The 26,649-nt window shown below is 46.1% G+C and overlaps 1 protein-coding gene across 3 annotated transcripts in view; it reads left to right on the forward strand.

Moving 5' to 3' along the window:
• Nucleotides 1–26,148, forward strand: part of UST (uronyl 2-sulfotransferase) — a 182,022-nt gene extending 155,874 nt beyond the window's left edge. The window contains exons 8-11 of one of the 3 annotated variants that reach the window (XM_066994179.1): nucleotides 2,163–2,442; nucleotides 8,313–8,372; nucleotides 8,890–22,132; nucleotides 25,263–26,148. In XM_066994179.1, the coding sequence (XP_066850280.1) occupies nucleotides 2,163–2,442; nucleotides 8,313–8,372; nucleotides 8,890–8,896 (347 nt within the window). In that variant the 3' untranslated portion in view covers nucleotides 8,897–22,132; nucleotides 25,263–26,148. Of the gene's footprint in view, nucleotides 1–2,162; nucleotides 5,815–8,312; nucleotides 8,373–8,889; nucleotides 22,133–25,262 lie in introns of those variants that run through there. The other 2 variants (XM_066994180.1, XM_066994181.1) reach the window with 2 other exon arrangements.
• The last annotated feature ends 501 nt before the right edge of the window (nucleotides 26,149–26,649 follow it).

Raw genomic sequence — 26,649 nt, forward strand, 5'->3', positions numbered from 1 at the left:
AGCAGTATAAAGGCTTGAACTTAATAAATGAAATATTTAGTAGTGTATATTTGCTGCTGAGTTTGTAAAGAAAACCAGACTGCAAAGCTGGTGGAAGCTACCAACTAAGCACCAGAATGAGGAATTTTTTGAAGTGCTAAATCATCATAAGACAGCTCTTGCTTTCTTTCAAGGACAGACTGAGTTCAGTGTCCTCCCTTGAGCGCATTCGTCTAATGCCCATCAATGACAACGTGAACAACTGATTAAGAATTTAAAAACATGAGACCTTTGTTAGTCTATTTCAGTCTATGGATGTAGGCAGTGGAGAAGAGAGTAAGGTCTTGACCCCATTCGTTAGCTTTTTATGCTAATGCCAGTTTTAAATGCAAATATTTCATGAGCCTTCCTTTAAGCTTTTTCTTAGCTAGACAGCATATTAAAGATCACCCCCTTGATTGTTTTTAAAGTCAACTTCTGTGTATTTTAATAGTTTTACTCCTAACTAAAACTATACAAATTGACAAACCGTGAACAGTCAGTAAGTATAGAGCATGTCACCATTACTGTTGTAATTAAAGAACAAAAACTCAGTACAATAAGCTGGTTAATTATTTAGATATATGAGTAAAGATATCTCAGTGTTAAAAATTATGAAGTTTGGTGTAAAAGCTCCATTTAGTTACAGAACAGCATGTTTTAAGTGTCAGCAAATAATTAAAACCATTATTCCTTTAGAGGAATTAAAAGTACAGATGCAAAATAAAATCAATGTTTAAATATTTTTTTTTGTGATTTGTAACAACGTTACGTTTGGTAGGCTAGTCAACCTGTTCTCTTTTTGTATCATATCCATTACAAATTACTGTGCTATAACTGGTGATCAAAAATGAGAGGGAAAATACCTCTTTCGGATAAAATTTTTTTCTTCTGCACCAGACGTGTTCACATGATAAAGCCAAAAGAATAGGAGAATTTCCAGCCCAGCAGCACTTGCTGTCTTGTGTCTTACTGTCTTGCTCTTTGCTTACATGGCAAGTCCCATTCATCTTGCCTTGTCTGGACCAAGGGGTATTCTAAGGCTATTAGGATCATTTCTATGGGTGTCACTTCACGTAAAAGTAACACATGAACTTTGCTGGATTGGAGCACTGAGGTTTCAGAAAACCTGATTAATTACGGAGTCTACTGCTTCATCACTGTAACATTCATCTCCACTTCTCCATAAGACAGTTGTAGTAGGGGGGTCAGTACTCCCAGAGGTTATTGTTCTCCTCTTCTTCGCAGTTGACCTTCAGTTACATTTCTGTATTGGAGAAGAAGAAAATACTTGGGATAGTCCAGCAGCCTGTTGCCATCTGGTAGAAAACAGCGAAATGGATGCTTGAAGTGGCTTACTTTGCACCTTATTCAAATACATTAATCTCCAATGTTAGACTAATCTATTGATAGAGGAGGCAAAGAGAGAGGCAATACAGTACTTTTGCTAAATCTTTATCAGCAGTAATTGTGTTTTATTTCAGTTAAGCAATGCAAAAGTTATCAGATGAAGAGAAACATACTGAAATCTTCCAGTCCCAGGACACAACAGGAAGATGGACTAGTGTAATTAATATGTACGTCAAGATGACAAAGTCAACAGGCTCATTCAGTCTTGAGGTGTCATCTATTGATGCAACGGTGCTAGCCTGAGATGGATTCAGATTGATACATATCTGCTTAGGTTTGAACAGTAATAAAGCACAACTGCAACACTACATACTATGTCACATGGGAAGTAAATGATTAGTTCAGCTCAGCTGTGTGTCGGATATATATTTCACATGCATCAGGAAAAATCTCCAAAGCTAAGCAAGATTAGCACACAATTAGGTACTATGTGTATTTCCCTAAATGTAGTTTTTGCTCATAATTGGTGTGACCCGATTTGTATTTGCAGATAACCATTGCCTGTTAAGGTCCTCAACGACTATCTGCAATGCCAAATACTATGCATGAACTAGCCATATTTAAACATACAAGTCTAACTTCAAATCACTAAGAGTATTTACGTTATTAAGGAGGCAGATTTAGGTCATTTGTGCCAGTAATGCAGTACAGTCAAGTCTTAATGTTAACGAAAAAAAAAAAGTTTAGGTGGTCTCATTAATCAGTACCCACCATGTGGCTTATTTTCTTTACAGAACATAGGAAACTTGGCAATCTGACTGTGACAGTGAAAAAGACCGTCCCCTCTCCAGAAGCAATACAGATCCTCTACCAACGCATGAGATATGAATATGAGTTTTATTACTATGTCAAAGAACAGTTCCACCTGCTAAAGCGCAAGTTTGGACTGAAGTCTCATATCAGGAAACCACGTCCCAGACCGGAGTTCTTCATTCCTTCTCCCCTGGAAACAGAAGAACCAATAGACGATGAGGAAGAAGATGATGAAAAGTGGCTAGAGGATATCTATAAAAGGTGATGGATGGAAGAGCTATCCTTTCTCTTCTGGTTACCCCTCCAGCTTTCTTAAGATTTTTTAATTATTATTAAAGTAATTCTTTAAGGAACTGAGTTAATGCGCAGCAGCATTTAAAACAGAACGAAACAGAACGTTCCCACATGTTGGGGCAATCGGGAGGTGCCTGATTTTGTGGGTTTGATGTTACTGTACTGTGCTGGCTCCATAGATTCCTTGCTATAGCATATTTCAAGAGAGAAGTATCTACTGTCTATCACAAAATAACTTTTGGAGTACACAACAGTCCCCTGGGCATCTGCAAAACATAAAAGAGTAGATTAGGCAGTATTTCAAGGTGAATTTTACAGATTCTCATCTCTCTCTTTCTCCAGAAACAAGTCTTCATTGCATAATACTGCGGCATTAACTACGGAAATGAGGAGGCAGTGAGCCATTTGGGAAGAGTGCCTCTCTCTGCCCAGAGAGCACTGGTATTCCAGTGATGCAGTCAGAGCCTTTGCCGTGTGTGCACATCCAAGGATAACAGGCTCAAGAGTGGGTTAGATAATGGCTTCTGAATTGCTCAGTGTGGGAGGAGCAAGTCTACTATTCTGGCAAATTAATGCGGCTGGTCATAAGGCAAGTTACAGGAACTAGATGTTTTTGGTAAGCCCTTCTAGTTCATAGAGCGGAAAAAGTTACCAGGTCAGTGAATTGCAAGAATGAAGAGTCTGTGGGGCAGGGTTATGCAAACTGCAGAGTTTTGCTTCTTGCAGCTGAGTACGTTTCTATTAGACTCTGAAGGAAAAGGTGCAGTGTGTTTTTTTATGTTCAGGGAGAGTATTTGTAGATTTGTATTTTTATTATGGATCAGAAATCCAAAGAGATACAGAAAAAGTCACTCAATAAAAAAACTTAAATGGTATGGAGCTCCGATTCAACATAAACGATGTTTCTATGATCACAGAATTTAATTGTTCGTGTCTGAAGCACAGCACAGCTGCCACAACAGTGCAAACAGCAGACATCTGCTATTAGTATGGCTAGAAGTAAAATTAACAATATGGAGACACTCCACTTCTCTAGTTGAAATACTTCAGAATGATAAAACAAAGAAAAGAAAAAGCTATGCTCTGTAAAACCAAAGCCAGTTCAACGACACATTGTTAAGAGAGGCACTGTGCAAGCCTGCCCTTGCTGATCACTGCAAGTATTAGCAGCAAACACTGTGAAGTGGAGTAGTGTTGGCTGGGAGGAGAAGTAGGAATAGCTCCCATATGCAACACGCTGTTGTCTTTAAGGCAGGTGTCCCCGGGGTTCCCAGTGATGAACTGCCTGGGCTGCAGGTGCAGAACCAACAGACCTGCACACAGCAATGGGCAGAGCCACCCTGCTCCACAGCAGAACAGGGGGACCTAGGGGTTCTCAGTGAGGCCTTGGCCTCTCGTGCACCCTTAGGCCCAGAGGAAACTAAACCAGTAGAGGATAATAGCAATAAATTCCTGTCCCAGAGCACAGCTGAAGAACTGCATCATGAGTAACACTTCTGGAGTAAAGCACCTGTGTCCAGCTCGTGCCCTCTCAAACATCTCCCAGGCACTATTGGCTTCCTATCCTGCGGCTGTCTCAGCAGCACGCCTGCTGTCTGCAAGGTAATCCTTCGGTTTGAACTAACAGCAAAAGTTATTTTGTGATGGACGAGGCACATGAACTCAGGCTAAGCTCGAATGTGCTTTTCAAGGGCTTCCTCTGCCCTGAGCCTGCTGAGAGCCAATACCCATTATGGCCTGTCTTCATCAGCAGTCAGTCTTTACCGTACCTACATGCAGAGAACAAGAATAAAGAATTGTAATCGTGTTAAAACAAGATGTTTATTTACAGAAAATGCTACGTAGAAGACTCTGTTCTCATGATTAACATCCCAGGTTGGTGGTAGCAATGCGCTGCCATGAGGGAGCGCGTTAAAGAAAGTTGAAAATGGCACAGATAACAACTAACATGTTAGCTAAAATATGAATCTGCTGCATTGTATATTTTAAGTGGTTTCTATGAAATTACATTGAAAGAGTAATGATTAGTTTACACACTGTGGAATTGTTATATTTTGGAAAGAAAATTAATATTCTCACCTTTCAGAAGTTCTGTTTGAATCCTTTTTGCCAACATTGTAACAGAATAATCAGTCACTTAACACATTCACCCTTCCTGCAAGTTCACTGCCGCTTACTGTAAAGTCTATTTTTATCTGTTTATTTAATGGTATCTTCAGCCATCACTACTTGTAACCTAAATACAAAAACTGTTAAACAATTTACTTGCTAGGTTTTAACGTTGTTGTATTTTTCTTAACAATCAACCTGGCCTCTCCTCCTCGAATGGTACTTCATAAATTTATCTGGCACATAGCATCTAAGATTCCTGGTCCTACAGCTTATTTGTCTGTCATTAAATATATTTTACGTAATTGTTAAAAGGTACGTTTTAAGCTGGTTAATCTTTGACTTATTTATTGAAACTTTTCAGCACATTCCAAATTCTAAGTTTCTCAGGAAGAAGTTGATTTAAATGATTATATTTTGGTCTGATGAATTTTTCTTATTCAAGAAAAAAAAAAAAAAAAACCATTGTTTTTAAGCCTTTAGCCCACGACAGCTTTGGAGGAAGTGCCATGCATGTACTTGTAAATCTTTGTGGGGGAAAAAGGTGGGTGCTTGACATTTCTGAAAATAAGAAAACTTATGTGTACATTAGCTTAGCTATCAATGAAAGCAGCGTATGTTTTGGGATGAAATATTCTTTAACTTATTCACTACCATCTCCTGAAAGATAAATAAGCCATACGAATATTTTTCAGCCCAGCCATGTTTAAAAATAAAACTTGTACATTTCTTCATAGCACTATAATCTAATTGCTTACACTAGTTTTCTTGCCTGGGTGTACTGGCTATGGGGACATGTCGGAATGGCACCAGGCGGAACAGGATTTTATACGGCACAGTTTATTATCTAAAGGTCAAACTTCAGCAGAGAGGTTGGGGCAGGTTGTTCCTGGGTTATTTTCTGTGTCCAGAACCGCCTGGAGGTGTGAGATTGAAAGCAGAATTATTTTGCTCACCTGAGATACATGCAGTAAGTTCCCCGAAATACTTTGTGTCATCTGCCTTATGGCTGCTTAATTAGAAAGAAGTTTTATGTAGAAGGGAAACAGCTTGGTTCCCATACACAGCATTTTACTAGACGTGGTATTTGATGGCCAGGCTGAAAAGCTCCAGAAGTCCAAAGCAATGTTATAATGTAAGCAAAACATCAGTGCTTTCACACTAAAGAATCAACCATTGTTAAAATGCAGCATTCTGGAAAAAAAAATAAATCTTAGTTTTAAGTTTCAATGACGGTGACAAATGGTGCATTTCTTTGTTCCTGTTTAATTCACCTCTCTTCCACATAAATTGTTCTGATGGTGTATGGCTAAATCAGAGTATCTAAAGTGTTCTCTACTTACCCAGAGAAGTAGCTCAGCAGAACTCAAGGTACGTAAAGTCAGTGGTATATTTGAGGTATTTCAATTTGTAAATGATTCTTTACCACCGGTACATAGTGTCATAAAGACACAAAACAAAATTACAAATTTAAAACACTGGAGAACACATCTGTGGATGTCAGCCATTGAACTCGTCCTCCTTTCAATATTTGATGTAATAAAGACAAATATTCAATATAAAGGTACATTTTTTGCCTAACAAAGGAAACCACACTGCATGCCAACGTAGACCCTCTTTATCAAATGAAAATGCATGGTCTGCCAGAGAACAGAACTCCCCATCTTATTAAAAAATAAAGCTCTGTAATTCCAAGTTAAGGGTGATGGTGCTCTGAACTTTTCCTCCATTTTAAGAAAGGGAACATCTGTGACAGTAGACCATAGCCTAAAACGACAGCAGCAGCATTTTTGAGAGCAACAAGACTGTAATACAATACTGCACCATTCTTTGTTTTATTTTTAAGGTTTCAGCCTTTATTGCAAAGATTTGAGCAAATATATAAAACAATGTCGATCAATCTGCTCGCATGAGCCAAGACCAGAAAAAAAGAACTGAGCCTTGTTATGTATAGACCTCTATAACCAGACTCCATGTGAAAAATGAAGAGCATCTGGTAAGATGCTTGAAAATGCCTGCCCAGTGGCGTTGCTGGGACCACTTCTGTTGTTACAGTGTAGTGTCCCAAGGGAGCGTTTGCAGAATTAGGCTTGGCTTAGATGCACGGAGGTGAAGCGTGCTGGAAGACAGCTTGGTGACAAACAGACACCGGAGAAAAAAGGCAAAAGGTTAGGCATAGATGGAAGGGATCTTGTGCTGAAGGTTGAAAGCTACATCTCAGCTCCTCAGCCAGCATAAATCAGCTGCTAATGTCTCACTTCCAACTGAAAAACTCACGTATCTTTTCTTCAGTTTGTCCATGCATGCCACAGCAGTCGTGTCGTGGCAGAGTGCGTGGGGCTGCCACACTTCGGGAGCCTGGAGGCAGGGTGGAAGGTTGCTCTGGGGGCAACAGCGGGTTGGGAAAGGGGGGGGCGGGATTTTCTGCAAACATGTATTCGGCCTTTCAGATGCTGGAAAATGGTAAGATCTCACCAATGGTATATTTGGATGTGGATTTTGAATATAAACATGTGGATTTCCTTTTCTGAGTACATAAAGGAAGAATGCAAGTCTGTTTTTGCATTTAACTGATTGTGGACGAATTTAGCTGTCATGTAAGGGTAAGTAATAACACTGGTGTCAGCGAGGCATGGTAGGAGTGTGTTTTATTCAGACTTTCACCATCCTTCAGCTCCCTTCCTCGTATCAGATGGGCAGAAAGGAGAATGTCAAAGAAATCTGCTAGACTGGGGGGGAATTAGTGCTGTGAAAAGCAGGAGTACGTGGAGGCAATGCTGTTAAGTACGGTGGTCTAAACACTAGGATGACACAGAGCATCCAGCAGAAGTGTTACACAAATTCACTCTCATTTTGTCTTTGGCTCATCTGGAGAACTTGAGACCATGGTTTAAAATAAAATGCTGCTTCATATGTGCTTGTATTTAGTTAGCACTCTTTCAGCTTTTCCCATGCACTTCCAGATTGCTACCCTACCTAAAAAGCTTGGCAGAGCACACAGCCTGTACGTGTATCTGACGTGCAGGAACTGATCTGATACAAGGGTTTGATCCTTCAGCACCCCTCTCTCCAGGCTGAGTGCTGCTGATAAGCTGATAAGTGCAGCAGTGCTGCTAGCAAGCTGCGTAATACTCAGGTACAGTGCCACAAAGGAAGGCATTGCCACAGTTTTCAGATGCCAGGACAATGCAGGAGACTGTAGATAACCTCAGGGCTCGCGGGAGTAGAGTCAGATAGCAAAGGCCAATGACATCTCCCAGTTTTGAACTCATGATCGTCTCCAGATCAGGTGCAGGAAAGAAACAGAGGCTGTTCCAGCCCATGCCAGATGCAAGAAAGAAAGTCCAGAGCACGGCTTCCCATGGCACATGGGGATCTCTCCTTTGGGCACCTCCAGTCTGGCTTGTGTGGTAGTAAACTCAGGAAGGGAAGGAGGAAGGGGAGACCAACTACACAGTTGCTAGTCTCTTCCCTGATTCCCCAAAGAAGACAAGATTCATAAGATCACGCTGAAGAGATTTGCTGAAGAAGTGACAATGAGGCACCCATGCCTCCCTGAAGAGCTGCAAGCCTTTCTTATTTTTGCTTTCTCCATTTGTTTTGCATTTGAACAAACCATAGACTTTGGTATATTTCCCAAAGTCAGTCTGTGTAGGGTACTTCTGCACTAACAATATTGTCTGAGCGTCTTGGAAAATGATTAATACCTTTATCCTTTTGATCCACAGTGGAGGTAAAGAAGTGCTGTTATCCCCATTTCATACACTGGGAACGGATACAGCAAGTGGGTAAGTGATATTCCCAACATTGCGCAGCACGGTTGTGAAGAAGACACCGATTACAATTTAGTCAAGTGTCTTAACCCTTTACCCTTCTTTCCTGCTCTAACACTGGCCCTAGATATAAGAAGACAAAACAAGTTATGTGAAAATTTTTAGTTCCCTTTATCTTTTCCTTGAAACTTCCAAACTTTTCAGGTAACAGCCCAAATAGGAATGACTTTTTAGCCATTCATCAGATCTTTTACGTCCTTTGGGGACAAAAGTTATTTCCTATCTTACTTGGTTACACAACAGACACCTGTAGAAATGGAGTGGCTATACATCAGTTTTATGTTTGTGAAAGGCAATCCTGCAGTAATAGGGAAAGATACGGGGATGGATGGGTGGATGAAGTCACATCTTGCAAATTTAACCATTTGCAAGAGTATGGTCACTTTTTCTCCTGAAAAGTAGCCTACCTGAAAAGTCATCAAATCTGTTTGCATACGTAGTCTAAACCAATTTTTCCTTCTGTTTCCAATAGCGCTTAGAAGCCCAGACCATGGTGCGATGCCTTCCTGCTCAGCAACCAACACCAGCACAGAGTGAAAGGACAGCCCCCACTCTGCCCATCGTGCCGTTGGTTTGGCGTGGAGTATCCCCAGGCAAGACAGCTTCTCCAGCTGCCAGGCAAGGCGTATGCCTCTCAGCTGACAGACACGGCGCTTTCCCTCATCTCCTCCCTGCCTTACCACGGTGCCTCAGCAGAGCGCGTTGTTGGAGCTTTGCCTGTGTCTTCTGGGAGCATCTTCAGGGAGAGTGAACAAGCCTGGACGTAATCCCAGCCCCTCTGTCTGAGTGCTTTGTGGAGGAGCGAGAGCTGCTGAGCCTTGGCCTAAACTTTGATACCGGGGCAAAGATGTTGAGGTTGAGCCCACCCTGGAGGTGTCAGCTTCACCCCTGCTCCCGTTTCTGCTCTGAGTACTGGGGCTAGTCATGGCCTGCCTCTGTTGAAATAACTGAGGCTTAGCAATGCCAAATCCACCCCCTTTGGCTTGGGGCCGGGAGGCTGAAATGCGCTGGCAGGTGAGAGCACCAGGGTGCAAAAAAGTCTCAGCAGCGTCAGGCCTCAGACACAAGAACAGGCTCTCGGTGTCCGCAGCAGCCCTGGAGGCCGGTGTCTGAGGGGAGAGAGGGAGACGGAGCCAGTTTCTTCGCTGTAGCTAGCTGGTGGGCATTTCTGCCAAATCTCCTTTGGACAACTCTGTGCTAGTCCTGTCAGCACTTGCTGTGGGAAAAACCTTTCTTCCCGCACTTCTCAGGACAGAAAGCTGGCAAGCGGAGCCCGGCAGCGCCTCTCTTCCAGGGAGGCTGGAGGCATCCAGCGAGGACAGCAGCCTCCTGCCTGCCCGCCGCATGGGGGCTGAGCTCCGGGCTGTTCCTCTCCAGGCCCAGGCAGGAGCGTGCAGATGGAGGACAGCACTGCTCCTCAGAGCATGAAACTGAGCTCCTCACAATGGGGTTTCTTGTCCAGAAACTTCGCTGTGAAAACTCCCCAAATTCTCCACATAGCTGAAACTTTCCAGCAGGTTTTGCCCCAGTGAACGTGATGTGGCCCATCAGTGCTGGCTGGAAACTGGGCTTTTGAGTGACTCCACACAATCCTGGCCTTGTCAGTCACGCCACTTCGGTCCGTGCATGGGGCTCTTTGTGATAAACCTCACTGGAATTTGGAAACCATTCAGCAAATTTGACCTCTACTTTGTCTTATAAATATCACAGTGTCAAGCAGCATCGTGCATGTCTTATCACTCAAAAACTGGGAGAAGGGGATGGAATTATGATGTAGTCAGCTCTGATTTTCCAAAACAATGTCTTCTGAGACAAAGGAAAAGCTTTTGCTTCTCTGACAGGAAAGCAAATGTCCTCTTTCTGCCTGGGGGAAGGAGGCTTTTCTGAAGCTTGCTCCAATCCCGCATGTGCATGTACCAGTCACGCCAAAGGGGCCTAAAGCGTTTCTGTACAGCATAGGTAGAGTGCAATAGCAGCCAGCTCCTGTGAGGAAGACAAGAACAGCCCAGTTTCTCTGTTCTCATCATAGGAAAAGGAACAGAGGCAGCAGCAAAACCTTGGCCAAGACCAGCTCTGACCAAAGCTAAGAGCTTCTAACTTCCCTGCAAAACAGATAGAAAAGTGCAAAATAGATAGGAAACCTTACCAGAGCAATCCAGAAAGTCCAGGGGGAGAGCAAACAGGGAAAACACATTTAACTCCCAGCCTGCATCTTTTAGGTGAGCTGCTTCTCCTCGCTAAGGTGAGCAAGGTCAGACCCTTTCTTCCCTAAAAAATGCATGTGGTCCTGCAGTACCCCTCCCCAGGCTGCGATGTGGGTCACGCTGTGGGTCGCGGTGTGGGTCACACTGCTGTCCCAGGCACAGAGGAGCACACAGAGGCACGGCTGCCTCGGGAGCCCCGCGCAGCTGGCAGCCCGGCCGGCTGCCGAATCGCTGTGTGGCCTGGCCTAATTGCTTAAAGCTTTCCCTCTCCCTCGCTGCAAGGGCTGGAGCGTAGTATTTATCTACTCTGCAAAACTTTTATTAGGATTGGTGCCGTTTTGTAGAATTCCTGAACAACGCGGATCACAATAGCTGTGGTAGAGCCTGGCTTCGCAGGCTCAGATGCTTTTCAGTGGTTGCTTTATTTACACGCAGCCTCCGAAGCCAGGGCCTCGTTCAGAGAGAGCAGAAAACTTGCCCCTCTGCTCCCACTGGCTCCAGCAGCAAGTGCCCTGAGGAGCTCCAAACCACCTGGTTTGCCCAAGGCTTCCACCTCCCTTTTCCAGCATCTGTAATGAGCCAAAAAAAATCCTTTTTTATGCAGAAGAATCCTTATGCAAGAGGAGGGCGAGTGCAGGTTAAGCTGTGGGAGCCTCTTGCTGAGAAGGACCAGGTTACATGCCTCGATCCTTGGCGTGTTGCTAGCTTTTCTTTCTTCCCTCCCCTCCAGCGCTTGCTAGTCATTTCAGTTTAGATGAAACAGCCTCTTATAAAAAAAAAAAAGTAAGCCCAACAAAACCAAAGTATCCATTATTTTTCCAGCCTGTACCTCCAAAAGCAGTTTGCTTTAGCCCAATAAGTTGAAAACTATTACTTACTCATCATTCCTGTTTGCATTTAAGAATAGAAATGGCATGAACAAACCCCAAAAACTGCACTGGAAGCTACTGGGGCTGGGTAGCTCACCCCTGGGGAAGCACTGCATTAGCTGTTGCTTCAGGCTGGGAGACTGTGTAATGGTTACTGCTGTTTGACCAGGGCCAATGGAGTTGGCACGGAGGTGCCTCCACAAAGGGCGCTGCAGCCTGAAAAAATCGAGTGGAGCAAAAACGGGGCTGGCACACATAGCGATGTGTCCCTGTGTAGCACTGCGGTGAGGCAGTGAGCACGTGTTGGGTTGCTGGGTGAGGTGGAAGGAGCAGGGCTCTGTGCAAAGGGCACCGAGGGAAGATACTCCCCAGGCAGGTGTTAAAGGGCTGGGCATCCATACCAGAGCTCACAGAAAGGCAGTCGCAGCCTCTCTGGCTCCACTCTCCATGCTGCTGCTGCTGTAGGCACACTTCCTGAAAAGCCTTCGCCTGATAAAAGTCAGGAGCACAGAGCAGCAGGGAAAGAATTCAGCCCCGGTCCAGAAGTAGTGATGGGTCCCGGTGATGCTACTTAAAAAAAACCTCACCAGCTTTCATGTCCTGGAGCCAGCCTGAGCGAAGTGGAGCAGAGACGGGCGTTTCTTCATTCAGCTCCCTTCAGCAAAGGCCACTGCTGGTGCAAACTGATACCGCAGATTTATAAAAGGAAGCAAGGCCGCCTATTGCATTGTTTCAAGCTTTATTCTAGCAACCGGCCAATATCAGCTTTGTTTAAAGGTTTTCTCTCACCTCTTAGTCCCAACCCCGTGCCCTCTGCTTCTCCAAAACAAAGTGCTAAAGCCTAGGGAGCCTCCAGGCCGATTCACTTTTCTCTGGGGAGGTTTTTACCTCCCTCCTGCTGCTGCAGCCCCTTGCTCCCGTACCTGGAGGACCTCAGAGCAGAGCTGTGCTCCGCCAGGCGCAGCCCGAGCTGTCACAGGCTGCATGTTTATGTCACCTCCCCCCAGCCCAGCATCTTGTTTTGGGGAAAATATCTTCTGTAATGGGATGGGGGGAAGCGAGCAAACGTCTTCCTTTCTCCCTTGGCTCCCCTTGGGTTTTATTTGTGTGGGGGCTATTTATTTACAGAATAACCACAAAACATCCAGCAAGGCAGCGCTGCTCCCTGCTCAGACATGCGGTGCTCCCAGCCTCCCGAGCCGCAGCCCTGGCGGATTACCGCTTTTCCCTCGGAAAAAAATAACGATGAAAAAGGGCAAGGCCCGGCTGCCTGCGGGCCGCGGGCAGGTGCCGCCCCGCCGGGCGCTAGGGGGAGCCGCAGGCGCGGCGATGGGGCCGGGCCCGGGCCGAGGCCGAGGCTGGGGCCGGGGCCTGGAGGGCGGGCAGCCGGCCTCGGGAGCCGGGCGGAGGAGCGGGGGAGCCCGGCGGTGGGACCCCGGCTCTGCCCGAGCTCCGGGAGCCTGCCCCCGGCCCCCGTCCCCGGCAGCAGCCGGTGGGTGCGGGCGTTACCCGGGGCGCGCCCGGCCGTGGCTCCCCGCTGGCTATTTCGGTCGGGACGCGGGCACGGAGGGATGAGGTGGTTGAAGCCTTCTGCCTCGGGCCCCTCTCCAAGGAAGAGCTGCTGCTGACTTACAGCTGTCTCGTGCTCTCTGTGGAATGAGAGGGAAGTCCATTCAGTCTGGTGAAAATAAACCCACCGTCATAGCTGGCATTCCCGGTGGCAGTCTCAGCGCGGAGGCCAAGGATTTGAGGGCTGTGACGCATGAGGCATCTCGCTCCTAAAGAGCTCGATCTGGGTTGAAACGTGTCATCAGGAAAGCATGAGGAGCCTTGTGCTCCCGCTGTCAATACAGTACTTGCCCTCTTCACATAGACCAGCCTTCTTTTTCTGTCCTGCCAGGCTGGCACAGAGCATGGGGACCATTTACTGTACGCCGACGTTAAAGGAGAAGGACACGCGGTTTCCTCTCACTGAGCTCAAGGACTCAACCATCAATCCTGCACCCAGTGCTCCTTCGTCACCATTTGCTCTTCCCTCCTCCAGGATAAAAGGCCATGGCCAACCCCGTCACCCCCTTTGCATATCTATCCCCCTCTCGTGTTCCCCGGCTCCTCCTGCACATGAAGCTGGGTGCCCAGGCAGTGTGTGGATACAGTGACACAGGGATGGGCAGGCGGTCAAGTGGGTGACAGCAGTGAGACATCGTCCTGTTACAGCCTGCTGAGGAGGAACCAAGAGGCTTTGCAGACACGACTGCACCACAATGTGCCCCCGGGCAGTGGTCTTCGTGTTTGCTCTCCTAATGGCCTTGAAAGACTTGACAGAGACCTCTGGAGCTCTCCAGCTCTGCAGTATCAGCCCTCCGAGCATCTTCAAACAGCCAGGCTTCTGTGAGGAAAAGTGCTTCTGTTTTCTGGAGCACTGCTGGCTGGAGGGACATGAAAATTGTGTGCACGCATTTTATTTGTCACTCTTCACATCACTTACAATGAAGCTGCTTCGAGACATTGCAAAAGGGGATGTTAAACAGAGTAATTAATTAAACCTCATAGAAAAATTGCTCAGCTCACTGACCTGCCCCAGGCGCTGCTCTGACCAACACGAGTGTCAGCAGCTCTCCAGGAGCACTGCAGCAACATAGCACTGAACGTGCTCTGCCTCCCCTTTCAGTTTAGGGTCAGGAGCAAGTCCGGGGCTGTGCAAGATGCTATTCCAGGCAAGAAGTGTTGACTATAATAAGGATGATATGAGAAAGCAGAAGCTTTCATCATAGATGCCTGGAGTTTTTTCTTTACCCTGTTATCACCAGATCTGAGAGTTTATACAGGCTCTTCATAAGGGGTGAGATCTATTTTGAAGTAGGTTTCATAATGTTTCCTCCTGAATTCACATAATAGCGTAAACCTAAGTGTAGCACCCAGAAAGCAGGCTGCGTCCTGAAGTTCTGCGGGATGAGAAGGTACGGCGAGCAGGATGGACAGGCGCAGTGGTGGGACACAGCACCAGCAGAACCTCAAGCACAACAGGAAGACGTCTAGAATGGTTACCATCCATCTAAAATAATTTGCCACCGTACGTCACCACTGTAATGATCTCACATTTCACAAGCTTTTTCTGATGGAGCCCAATCCAACTGCCAGTGCCTCTGTGGATGAAATTAAAGAGGTGCATCACCCTGGAGATGACCTGTGATCTTTTTAAGTAAAAGAGCACTCAGACAAGTAAATAAATAAATAAAAGGACTGAAAAAAAATAATCTGTCACATCTCCAAGCTTTCCCAAGCAATTCTGGGTGGCCCAGTTTAATCTCTTCCCCCCGCCGTCAGTGACATAGGTGTTTTTTTGATATGACTTCCACATACTCACTGTGAGCCCTCCTCAGACCTGAACATGCTATGTTCTCATTCTCCAACTTAAAAAAAAAAAAAAGAAAAAAAAAAAGGCTGGAAAATGTAAAATGCAGTGAGGCTGTGCAGACAGTTCTTCAGAGTTTGCAATGCTGCAATCCTGCACACCTTCCCTTGAAGGATATAGAAATGGTTTTAAACTAAATGGTGCCAAGAGAAGGGGAGGCCCACAGCTGCTTGGAGTCCTTGGGTGAGGAAGTCAAAAGAATAAAAGAATTAGAGGCAGGTCTTTCACACAGCTGATTAGTGCACTGGAATGTCACATTCGGCAAAGAAAGTTTGCTTATCAAGCTGCAGATTTATTAAATGTGTTCCAGACTTGCATTGCTTCATTCAAGTTTAACAGAGCTGTAATACTTAATATGCCCTTTAGCAATTTAATACTCTCTTGTACAAATCATTGGAAAATTTAAAATAGAAAAATATGTCCAGGCTTAACTGTAAAAAGAAGGGGAACTCTTTACAAAAACAGAGGAGAAAGAATGCATGGGTAAAGCTGAATATTACTGAATATATTACCACATGTACTATTCTGCTGCGTTATTAGTACATGCACTCTCATCTGCAGGCCAAAGGAGGAACTAACACTAATAAGTTACAGAAGAACAATTTTCAGCATCAGGGCTCGAGACTGGCATCACATCATGCCCAGAAATTACTCCTCAGAAAACACGTTTTATACATTTTTTGCCTTCAGAGAGTACAAATGTGGGTTTCTTCTTTAAGGAAATGAAAATCAGTTGTTGGTCCTGCTGGTAAGAGACAGGAAATATTGCTGTCAAACATCAAACAGCCACATTCACAGTAAAAAGGGATGTAAACATTGAACTGGTACATCATTAGGACATTAAAGACACTATTTGTTGGAGACAGAGAGAGGACAAGCCTGTAAAATGTCTAGCTGCTGCATAATTACTTGTGAATATAAACACATCCATACAAACATATTTGTGCATAAATATTTTGGGCCATAGACTCTGTGTAAGAAAGCTCTTCTGAGGCTCTGCGTGCCCAGCATGCGCAGGGATCTGTCCCAGTTCAGACAAGAAGATGTTATTTAATATTGTGCATGCATGTGGGAAAGAAGAGAAGGGCTTTATTTTGCGGCAGTCAATTAGAGTGCTCAACTTCTGCTTTTTTTAAAGGAGTAAAGGCTCTTAAAGCAGCCTTCCCAACCGATTAGCTGCAGTGTAGATGCATGCTCCTGAATCTGCAACTGCCCTGCAGAGGGCTGGAGCAGAAGATGCAGCAGTGCCTGCTGCATCCCACCAGGAGATGTTCCAGGAGGGCAGGGCAGTGACGAGTACATCCTTCTCGATCCAGGTGCAAACGACACAAAGCCGTGTGTAACAACGGCCACTTCTAAGGTCCCCGAATAACTGTGTCACTCAACGTGCTGCTAGCGTGTACTGAGCCTGACTGAGTGCCAGCAGCCAGGCTGAGTCAGTGGCACACACAGCCCACGGGGCCGTACAGAAGCTGCGAAGACAAGGGAAACTCGTTGGGAACATAAAGGACAGCGTGCTTAAGGATTTGCCAAAACGCACGAACTGAGTTAAGGATCTGGGCTTTGAATCTCCCCTCTCCTGCCCTCCTCACACACGACCAGGCCCTAAGCCACTTTTAACAATTATCGTTGCCTTCCTCTGGCGACCTCAAACTAACTCTTTCCAGCCGCAGGCCTGGAAGTGACCTCCTGAATCACTGATCCCAGTCCTTCCTAATTGGAGGCGACCGCATCATATGATACCAGTCAGAAATGCCTCAAAGTGAGCGGGCGGGGGGACGTGTGATGATTTCATCCTTCCAAATTCCATGGGCAACACCCACTGTCTGTGGCAGTGATTGTCTCTTGCTCAGACCTTATGGGAAGACGGCCATCGCCTGTTAAGGAATTGGTGCTGTAAGGTGGTTTGTTTTGCTTGCAGTTTTCTTGGTGTGGCTGCGGCAATGCAAATGGGATGGGCAGCCACTCATCTCTCCCACCACGCTACGTACCAATGGCATGAAGTACTAAACAGAGGCTTGCCAGCATCCGAGATGCTAGGAGAGTCTGCTACACTTCAGAAAGCTCTATTAAAGCAGAAGCCGGTACAATGTAATGAAGGGCAGCAAAATCTGGTGTATGATAATGGAGACTAATTTAGGCATGAATTTGCCTTTGAAAGGCAAATGTTTTGTGGCCTCTGGGATGCACAGAATCTGTTTCCCTGGGCAGGTGAAGGAGGCTTTAATCCTCCTTCTCCGTTAGCCTCCAAATCCCACTGTGCTGTAGCTTTAGTATGGGGCAGCCTGCCCCTATACCTGCAGCAATGACAGGAGAGAGCACCTGGGCAGCAGGCGCTCCATCTGCAGGGTGCAGGTCTGAGAGAGAAAGGTTTTCTTTGTTATCTGATCCGCTTGGTGGAAGGGATGCACGGTGGGATCAGCCCTCTGGTTTGCTGTGGTTCCCATCCTGCAAAGTGCATCTCCTACCGGTCCTTTCAGAGGCCACAAACTGGGGAGCAGGGTGGAAGCAGCACCATGCAACTTAGGCGGGGACAGGTGACAGAAAGAGTGAGGCAAGTGAGTAGGTTTGCTCGGATTTTGAGGGTGGGATAGAGAAGCAAGTAACACACGAGGTATGGGGCTGCCACACCAGCCTCTCTGCAGGCTGCTGGGGGTCTGGGTCACCTGGATGCTGCTTAAGAAGTGCTCTTGGACGCAGGTGATATTTGAGGGAGTCTGAATATGGGAAGAAGGAGTAAAGCGGATGGAAAGTGCCTTAGAAGGAAGAGAATGGACGCTTGCAGCAGTTCCTGGCTAGAAAGCAAGGGCTCCTAGCATGTGTTGGGTTCACCAAGGCATTGCGAGGCCCAACAGCATCTTCCATCACGGCATGGCAGAAACAAGCAGCAGGAACCTGGGACTTCTGGCCTTCCACAGAAACAACCTCCTTGTGCTTGTGTCTCCAAAGAAGCTGCCAAAATACAATGGTCAACAGCTACACGTTAAAGAACAAAGGCCCATTAAATATCAAATGGTGTTTTAACTTGCTCCAGAATCCAGGGACGAAATTCAGTTTCCTGTCACCACTGAATTGTGACAAGCTACCAGCTAAAGCTACTCTGGAGAAGCTGGCATGGTTTCCATAGCTGATATCCACGAGCTATGTAGAATTATCTGTGGCAACAAAGTGAGAGTAACGAGCAAAAGAGATTCTGTTGTCAGGAGCAGGAAAGGGGACTCACATAGCTGAGATGTACTGAGGCAGACGATCCAAATGGCTCGGGGGTTTTTTAGTCCCATCTTCAACAAATACCTAACAAGACTGACCAAAGCTGCTTTCTCAGGAAGATAGAGACAGATCACTTGTATGGATTGTGTCTAATTCACGTATAATTAATAAGCTGCTACTATCACTGTAACTTGAGTGCAGGTTATTTTACTTACATTTAAATTTTAAAATTTAGAAGTAACACTCTTATGAGTCCTGCGATTTAGGGTAATGTAGATTAGCGTAAGCTAGGAGTCAAGATTTGGGGTTTGGGCTGGGAAGAAGTAGTGTGGACCCCTTCCAGAAAATTTTGTAGTCCTAAATTAATGGCTTGAGAGGTCCATCATTCACAGCAAGGGGAAAATAATTGACAGGTACAGAGAAGTTCAGCACAATGCCATGCAGTTAAATCTGTCATTCATTGTGAGGAGCTGCAGAGCAGGGGCTTGGGAATACTTTGTACATCAACAAATGTTTGGGTAGCCAACACGCTCCAATTTTTCTCTGTCTTCTCATAAGACCCTGGCATACCCTTGGGAGCTGAATTCAGGGAGAACCTTTCAGGACACACAAACATACACAGAAGGATTCATCCATTTCTGCTGGATATTTATCTGGCTATTTCTACATATGGTTGTGTAAAATTTCTTGGCAAAGTTCAGCTTTTAGGAAGGATATTATAGAATGGAGATTGTGCTGCATCAGCATTGTGTGAAGAGATACTAAAAATAGACATAAATAGGAATGGCAGGTGTTGGTAGCATCAGTCTTCAAGTCTATCACATGTGGTTTCCATAAAGTCCTTTCTTTATGAAAATCAGTGCTAAGAAAATATGATGACTTCTGCACCTACTCTGGAAACAAAGAGATCGCTGTGCTAGCCCTGAGGAGGAGAGCTCCTCGGCTGAAAATGAAGCAGCGTGGTGGCAGCTCCTGTTGCCTTCTTCTGTGCCCTCAGCCTGCTGCTATCCCTGGTGCAGGAGCCGTGGCAGAGCGGCAATCAAGGAGCCAGGACTTCTGCTCCCACTGCTCTTTCTTGCCTTCCTTATGATCATGTTTTCTCCCAAAGCTGATGAGGAAAGACATGGTGTGGGCATAGGCTTGGATGGGAACAATAAGGAGGGATTAAGCACAGTAATTTTACATCAAAACCAATTCGGAACGTGCCCAGATGGGGTGGCAGTGGCTAGCAGTGGCGTAACAAAGCTGTTCAGTGCCTGTGGCAGATCAGATCTAAAAGGCTGAGAAAGTGCTATGGTGAACAGCTGGTTTCTCCCAGTAGTTTATGCTGCTGCGTAGACAAATGGGATCCACCTGCACAGGTCCAAGGATAAGTACTCATTGCAGGTAGCCAGATCCAGATGTTCCTCTCAGGTTTCAGGTTCACCAGCACATCTCTAACAAGAGCAGTACGTTTGGGGCACTGCTTTTGTCCTACAGGCTCTCCCTCCTCCCCATGTCTCTCTGGAGTGATCCACCAGCAGTGCACTCTCACCCTGCTCCTGAGCTATTTTTCCTTGCTCCTCCACCAGAGGTAACTCAGTCTCACATCATCCCACCTTACAGCAGCTCCCACCAGGTCCTGCAGCAGACCAGCCTCTGTCAGCAAGAAAGGATTTAGCCTGGGGGATCTGAAGATTTTAATTTCCTTTCTTCTCTCTCCGACTTTACCGATTTCCTTCCTCTGATGTCTTGTACATGCACAGCTTGTAAACAGCGGGGAGAAGAAGAAGGAAGGGTCTCAAATTAGCCTGACTGCGTGGTAAACTCTGGTCAGGTAGTGGTCTTCACAGGTCTGTGGGAAGGTAAGGTGCCAGCCACGGTAAAGGTGGACTGTGGGAGTCCAGCCTCCAGGATATTAGAGAGGGAAGACTGTAAATTTCAACAGAGTATTCTTCACTTCTATAAGGAGAATATTCAGCTTATATTTCCAAGAAAATACTGGCAGCCCAGACATGTCTTCACTGTCACAATGGATCTATTACAGATGTGGGAAAATGTTCCCCCACCCAAATCTGGGACTCCCTAAGCTTGCCCACTCTAAGAGTCCTAACAGAGAAATTAGAAGGTGACCGTGGCCTACCAGTTTCTTAATAAATGGTTCCATTTCTTACAGTATTTGAAATGTGAGATCCTGAGATAATGACTCTAGGATTGCTCAAGAGCACACAATGCAACCTCTCTGAGGAGCTTGCCTCTCTCCCCTCTCTGCTCCCTGACTGGTAAGACAGCTAATAAACATCTTCTGGAATGGAGCTTGCTCACATTGCCAAAATTCAATTTGTGTTTTTGTTCTTCCGAGGCAAAGATGTTGAATGATGTAAACCGAAATGCCAGTCAGTAACACCAGTTAATAACACCAGTTAATATTCTGTAGCCCGGAAAAAAGTTCCTGTACCTGCATTCCTTCCAGGTGCAGCTCACTTAAGCATTTCAAGTAACCACTGAGTGAATACTCTGGGGCTTGGAGTCAGCAGTGGTTAAAACATAAACACACAGAGGCTGGCTTGCAGAGCAAGTTCTTTGACTGGAGAAAACGAGATAGAAACCAGCACATTCTCCTGGGGCACAAAAGAAAGAGGTTAACTTAAGAGCTTGAACAGCGTGCCCTCTGTTACCATACACATGGTTCTGTCCCAGCTGATTCAGCGGCCAGGTCACAGCAGCGTGCCCTGGCAAGCGAGCTCCCAAGCCCCGAACAGCTACGGTTTCTAGCAGCATAGATGAGGCCTTCAGCTGCTGCACTGTGCACCTCATGGCAGCAACAGTGGTACTGATACCACTTTGGGTTAGACTGCACACCAGTCTGGATATAAGACACTGCACCCATGGCTTTGCGTCTAGGAACGTGAATCCCTTACCTCCAGGTGCTGCATGTCAGTACTTTCCCGTGGTCCACTGATCTCCCCCTTGTATTGTGCTGATGGGAGTAAGACTTTGCCCCTTGCTCCTTTCCTTGCTCCTTTCACATCTGCTTGTAACGGAATGCTGCTTGAGGCAGGAGGGAAAAATTAAATGGAGAGAAGTGAAGAATCACATTTGCAAGGCCTGCTGATCAGCTCAGAGGTGACAGTGTTACGAACAGGACTTGAAACTTTCTTTTCATTGTAAGGAGTTGTTTGCCATGCTAGAGCGTATTCTTTCACTGCTGAAAATGAACGTATTGCTCTTCTGCACGCCAGAACATTACAAGCAGTGAGATGATAACAGCTGAGACCAAGACCAACACCTAGAGACTTACAGAGAAAATGTGACGCAGGCGAAGGAGCTAACGGTGTCAGGACACCTGCCCGTTTGGGAACATCACTTTCAGTAAGCAGCCTCTGGCCTGGCAGCTGAAGGAAGGTGGAGACTCAGTTGTACCAGGGCACAGCAGACACTCATGCAGGGCTGTGCAGTCCCTGGGGTTACAGGCTGCCAACATCTGTATCAGCAGGAACAGAGCCAGCCCCATGCTTCCTTGGACTACAGTGTTGAGGAGAGGAGAGCCATGACAGGTAGGCTAAGGGGAACCAACACATGTCGGGTAGATCAGTGGATCTTTCCAGCGGAAAGAGGCTTTTCCTTGGGTCCTCCCCAAAAGCCACAAGAAGCCCTACTATCTGGGTGAAATAAGTATTTTGGTCGGAGACAAATGACGGCCATGAGCTTGACAACCCAAGCTGCTGTGAAGTACTATGAAAGGCATACGTCAGCTTTAACTAGTTGAGGGCTAGCAGGCTGAAACCCTGCCTATCCATCTGCAAGTTTCTTCCCAGTTTTCCTGGCGCAGCACATCAGCAAGGGGAGGGCCATGTTTCTGGCTGGCTGAGCGGAGCGAAAACAACGAAGTTTGACCTGCGGTGTAGAGCTGCTGGCTCCAGTGAGCTCCCTCCCTGCCCTGTGAATTAGTTTTGAACCCAGAAGAGGCTTGATAAGAGACACAGGAGTGGCAGAGAAAGTTGAAATGCGATTCAAAGGCAAAGGGAAATATGCACAGTAAGTACCTCTCCCTGCAATCCTCTCCTGGCTTTTATCCTTACCCCGTCACTGCTAGAGCTACTCCGAGTGCTGACTTCTTTCAAATGGTTAAATCCTGGCTGTGCTCAGGGGAGGAGAGCGTGGTTCAAATCATAAATAATGCAAGACTAAGGTCGGGCAAGCCAAACTGATTTTTCAACACCCAGTGGGCTGTACACTGGGCTGTATACTCAGTTGGACTCTGCAGGATATTAATAAAAATTTGCCTCGTTTAGCCCATCTAACTCATCTCTCATTTTCCAGTGTACATCACTAGATGTTAACTCCACTGTTGCTGCTGTATTAACAGCATCTCATGCACAGTCTGTAGCCTCCTGTTCATACACACACACACGGTGAGACAGATCAGTCTCATTGGCCCTATTCTGCACCTGGGCTTCAGAGAGAAGGTGGGGGGCCAGGCTCACACAGCAGGTCAGTGAGAGGGGCCCCTGGAAAAAATTAATACCCCAGCCCATGGTGCAGCATTCTCCAGTTTACCAGAGATGACTGGGAACATTATGGAAGGTGGCAGCAAAGTTATGGCAAGCAACAATGCAATAAAATGAAAGACCTTTTTTTTCTTAATTCGTGGTCAACCCCCCAACGATCACTAGGAGCAGAAGGGGATAAATGTAAATGCAGAAACTGAAGTATTTGCATTTTTCTGCTGTAGAAAGTTTGTGGTTTTATATTTTGTTTTCAAGGATAGGCACCACACTCACTGAATTGAGCACAAAATATCTGTATGTTTGAATCTGTCCTGTGCAATTAGAGTCATTTAGGATCATTTAGGTTGGAAAAGACCTCCAAGACCATCTGGTCCAACCTTTAAACCAGCACTGCCAGGTCCACCATAAACCATGTCACTGAGCACTACATCCACATGTATCTGAAGACAAACAGCCTGCTATTTGGGGTGGCAACAAGGTGGCTGTGTCTGAACTGCCCACCTGATCTTGCCAGCTCTCCACTGACCTTTCTCTGGAAGCGAAGAGCTGGGGTCCAGCTGGAGCACAGCCTGTGCTTTAGAAGGCAAAGTCGAGGCAGGTTCTGACTTGGGCAGCATAAGCCCACCTCTTTCAAGAATACAGGAGCCTCAGACCATGTACTGGTGAGGCTGAGCCTGGAACATGGTCCCCCATTGTCATCAAAACCAAATCGGGGCTGTACCAGTAAGCCTCTAAGGAGATGCCTGTGTGTGCGTGTCTTTAATTACCAGAGCTCCATGGCCAAGAAGGCCAACGTGTTCAAGCACCCCTGCTCTCTTAACTGTTTAAAGTGCTGTGCGTGCTGCTTGGATACCTCCTAACACTGTTTGCTGGATCAGATATCAAACAGCAATGTTAAACTTTGAAAGCAGGGCAGCAGTATGCCCTGGTAATTGCCCTTCTCTCCAAATAATGGAAGCCCGCTGGACAGGACAATGATTTATTAGCAATACCTCTCTTGCCTTCCTCCCTCTCCACGCTCCATCTCAAGCAATTCAATCAGTAATTTTTTATCACTGTATTTTATGGTGCTATAATTAGCCTAGAGGACTAACAAATGCATGCCCCTATGAAACTCGTATTAATTCTCATAGTTGTTGTTGGAATCCAAAATATTTTTCTACCATTGCTGTGTGAACATTTTTCTCATTCTCGGAGCCACAACGTTTTGTATTGCTGCTCTGGCTCCCATTCACATTACTTCCATCAAAAACAAGGAATTGCTGGAAGTTAGAAGCAGTCCTGGGGCTGGTATCTGGCCAGTGAGCTCTTCACTGCTGTAATAGTTGGGACATCTCGGACATGTCAGTCAGTGCAGGTGTGTCATAGCAGGGTTTTGGTTGGAGCCCCTCTAAACAGTAATTGCAGCAGCTGCTACAGGACAGGGCTGATCCCTGCCCAGCAGACATCATGCCTGATTTTAATTTCTAACTAGTCTAGGAAATTCAGCATATCTCACCCGCTCAGTGGCTTTATGTTTGCTGAGTTATTAAATTAGTATCAGAAAAAAAAATCTCCCTGTGCACAATGGTTGGATGTTTACTTCTAAGTTCTGGAGAAGCTTTACTTTCCATTGCTCCAGGGACTCCACGTGCCCTCCAGCACCATGTTTGACACAGTTAGCATCCTGGAGGACCCAGACTGAGAGCAGCCCATGGTCATCTTCATAGGATCTCCCCGCTGAGCAGAGGGAGGTGTCAGTCCCTCCCCGCACAGCACGCCCTTTTCTCGCTCACTATCCAGTGCCTCCCAGAAAATCTCCTCAAAGCTATTATCTCAGAATCTGTAAATAATAGCCCAGCAGGGCTTCTTGGACATGCCTGCAAAATTGAGCAACAGATTTGCTTCTAAGAATCGTGAAATTTGACACTTTTTGTAACAAGGCAAATTTAGCCCCTTCTGCGTGGCCAATGGGACTGAGAAGTCCTCATTTGTACGACTGTCACTCTTCTCAAGAGAGTGCGGTAAGGCCTCCCAAACTGAAATGGGAGCAATTGACATTTGCCAAGTTCATGTGTAAACGATCATTTATTGTAGCGAGCCAAATAAGCCACTGGAGCAAGCTATCCAAAGAAAGTTTCCAGAAATAGCTGACTCTTGATGAAGCAGCTCAAATCTAGCCATCTCTTTCTACTTCAAAACCTATGAAGTTATGGTGAAACACAGGAAAGCACTCAAAGAACTCTTCTTTCACTGCAAATAAGATAGAAAAGAGAGGACACGACTACGGTCAGTGTTACTCTCAGTATGTGTCAGTTAAACCTCCCATCTCCTTAAAGCTTTCCCCTTGTTGCTCCCCCGATGGACATAATGACTGCACTGACCTTGAACAAAGACTTTTACGGTTTTGTCCATGAGGTGGCTGAGCTATGGGAAGCACCCTAGGTCAGAATCAAGAATCAGCCTCTGGATCTTTAATAATTTATTGAAAATTTGATAAACGTGCCCCAAATGGATCCTATGAGAATTGTTACCAAGAAAAACCCAGTTCAGGTTTCATGAAGCAGTGAATCTGTGCTCACCAATACATAATCCACTTGCATATTCTTTTCTACTAAGAGTAACTGCTTTATCTTTAAAGGGTGAGACAAACATATTTTTCACTCTGTTTTTTACAGGGCAAACGTCCTTCCCTCCCTGTGGATGGCAGCTTGCAGGTGGGCCGTGTTCTCACCGGAGTGGCTGGGTCTGGCCCGTCAGTCAGGGGATCAGTAGGCGCTTTTGGGATTCAGCCACTGCGAGGGCAGCGGGAGGCTGAGGTGGTGCCCACGGCGCAGTCTCTCACCACAGTCACTTCAGCACAGTCTAGGTCCCATCCGTGTCCCCAGTGTGCCACTGTCCCCACAAGCACACCAGGCTGGCCAACTCACCCGCGCACGGTGGAAGCAAACAAGTGACACTGAGAGCGGTCGCATGGCCTCCCTGCACAGGCACTCTAGATCTAACCTTGTGCACCTTCAGAAGTATTTTGTAAAAGCAGTCTGCGTTGGTGGAAAGCAGCTCCTTTGTATCTGGAGGCCTGATCTCAATTGTTTTCCTGGAGCTGGGCATTCAGTCCAGTCACTTGTCCAGAACAACTCAGCAGAAAATACGGTATCACATCAGAAAGCCATTTCCTGGTAACGTGGCATCTTCCCTGGCAAAAGTTTCCTAAAACAACAACAACAACAACAACAAAAAGGCACAATAGATAAATTTCTCAATTCCAGACTTGTTTTAGACCATATCTGCCAGACAGTACACACTGCTGGTCACAGAGTTAGTAACTTTCCCTTCCTTCCTTAGTCCTGGTACAAGGTCCTGCACACACTCCATATGTGTTTACGGATATAGCTCCGTGATTACTTTGGAAGTACAAAATGCTTGGCGTAAGGGATTGTGACAGAGTTTCCTTGGCTCTGACAAGTCTCTTCTGTGCCTTCAGTTTTGGCTAGCCCAAAACAAAATCTGTACTTCAAAATACTGTTCAATTTTTCAGCAATAAAATAAACATCTCAGACAGTGCTTTCTGGCATCAGATGTCCATCCTACTTGCTGTCTTCAGGGTTAAGGAAGGAGGCTGGGGGAGGAATGAAGATGCACATCTGAAATTGGCATTTTGGAGGGATTTCTGGCTTTGATTCCTCCTTTGTGGAATCCTGTCTGCCAGCCCGTTGTCTGAGTGTGAGTGTCTGAGTGGGCCTGCCTGGTTATTTCAGTGCGAGCCACTAATCAGCAAGCGTGTGGGATGCAGCCGCTCCTTGGGCAATGACCTGCACTGGGATTTAAGGTTATTTGTTGCTTAGGGTTCGCTATAGGCTTTTTGCTCTCAGCTAACTCATACCCAAATTGTACAAACAGAGCTGTCTGCCTTCCCCTTTCTACTACCTACCCACTTCTGCTTCTGGCTCCAGGTGAACCTGGACAGGCCCACGGCAGTGCTTGTTACTGAGCTTGGGACTGCTCAGGAACTTTGAAAGAGCTCCACACGAGCTGTGCATGGTGTCAGTGAATGAACGGTTTTGT

This window comes from Anser cygnoides, chromosome 3 (assembly GCF_040182565.1).
Source record: "Anser cygnoides isolate HZ-2024a breed goose chromosome 3, Taihu_goose_T2T_genome, whole genome shotgun sequence".
NCBI lineage: Eukaryota > Metazoa > Chordata > Aves > Anseriformes > Anatidae > Anser > Anser cygnoides.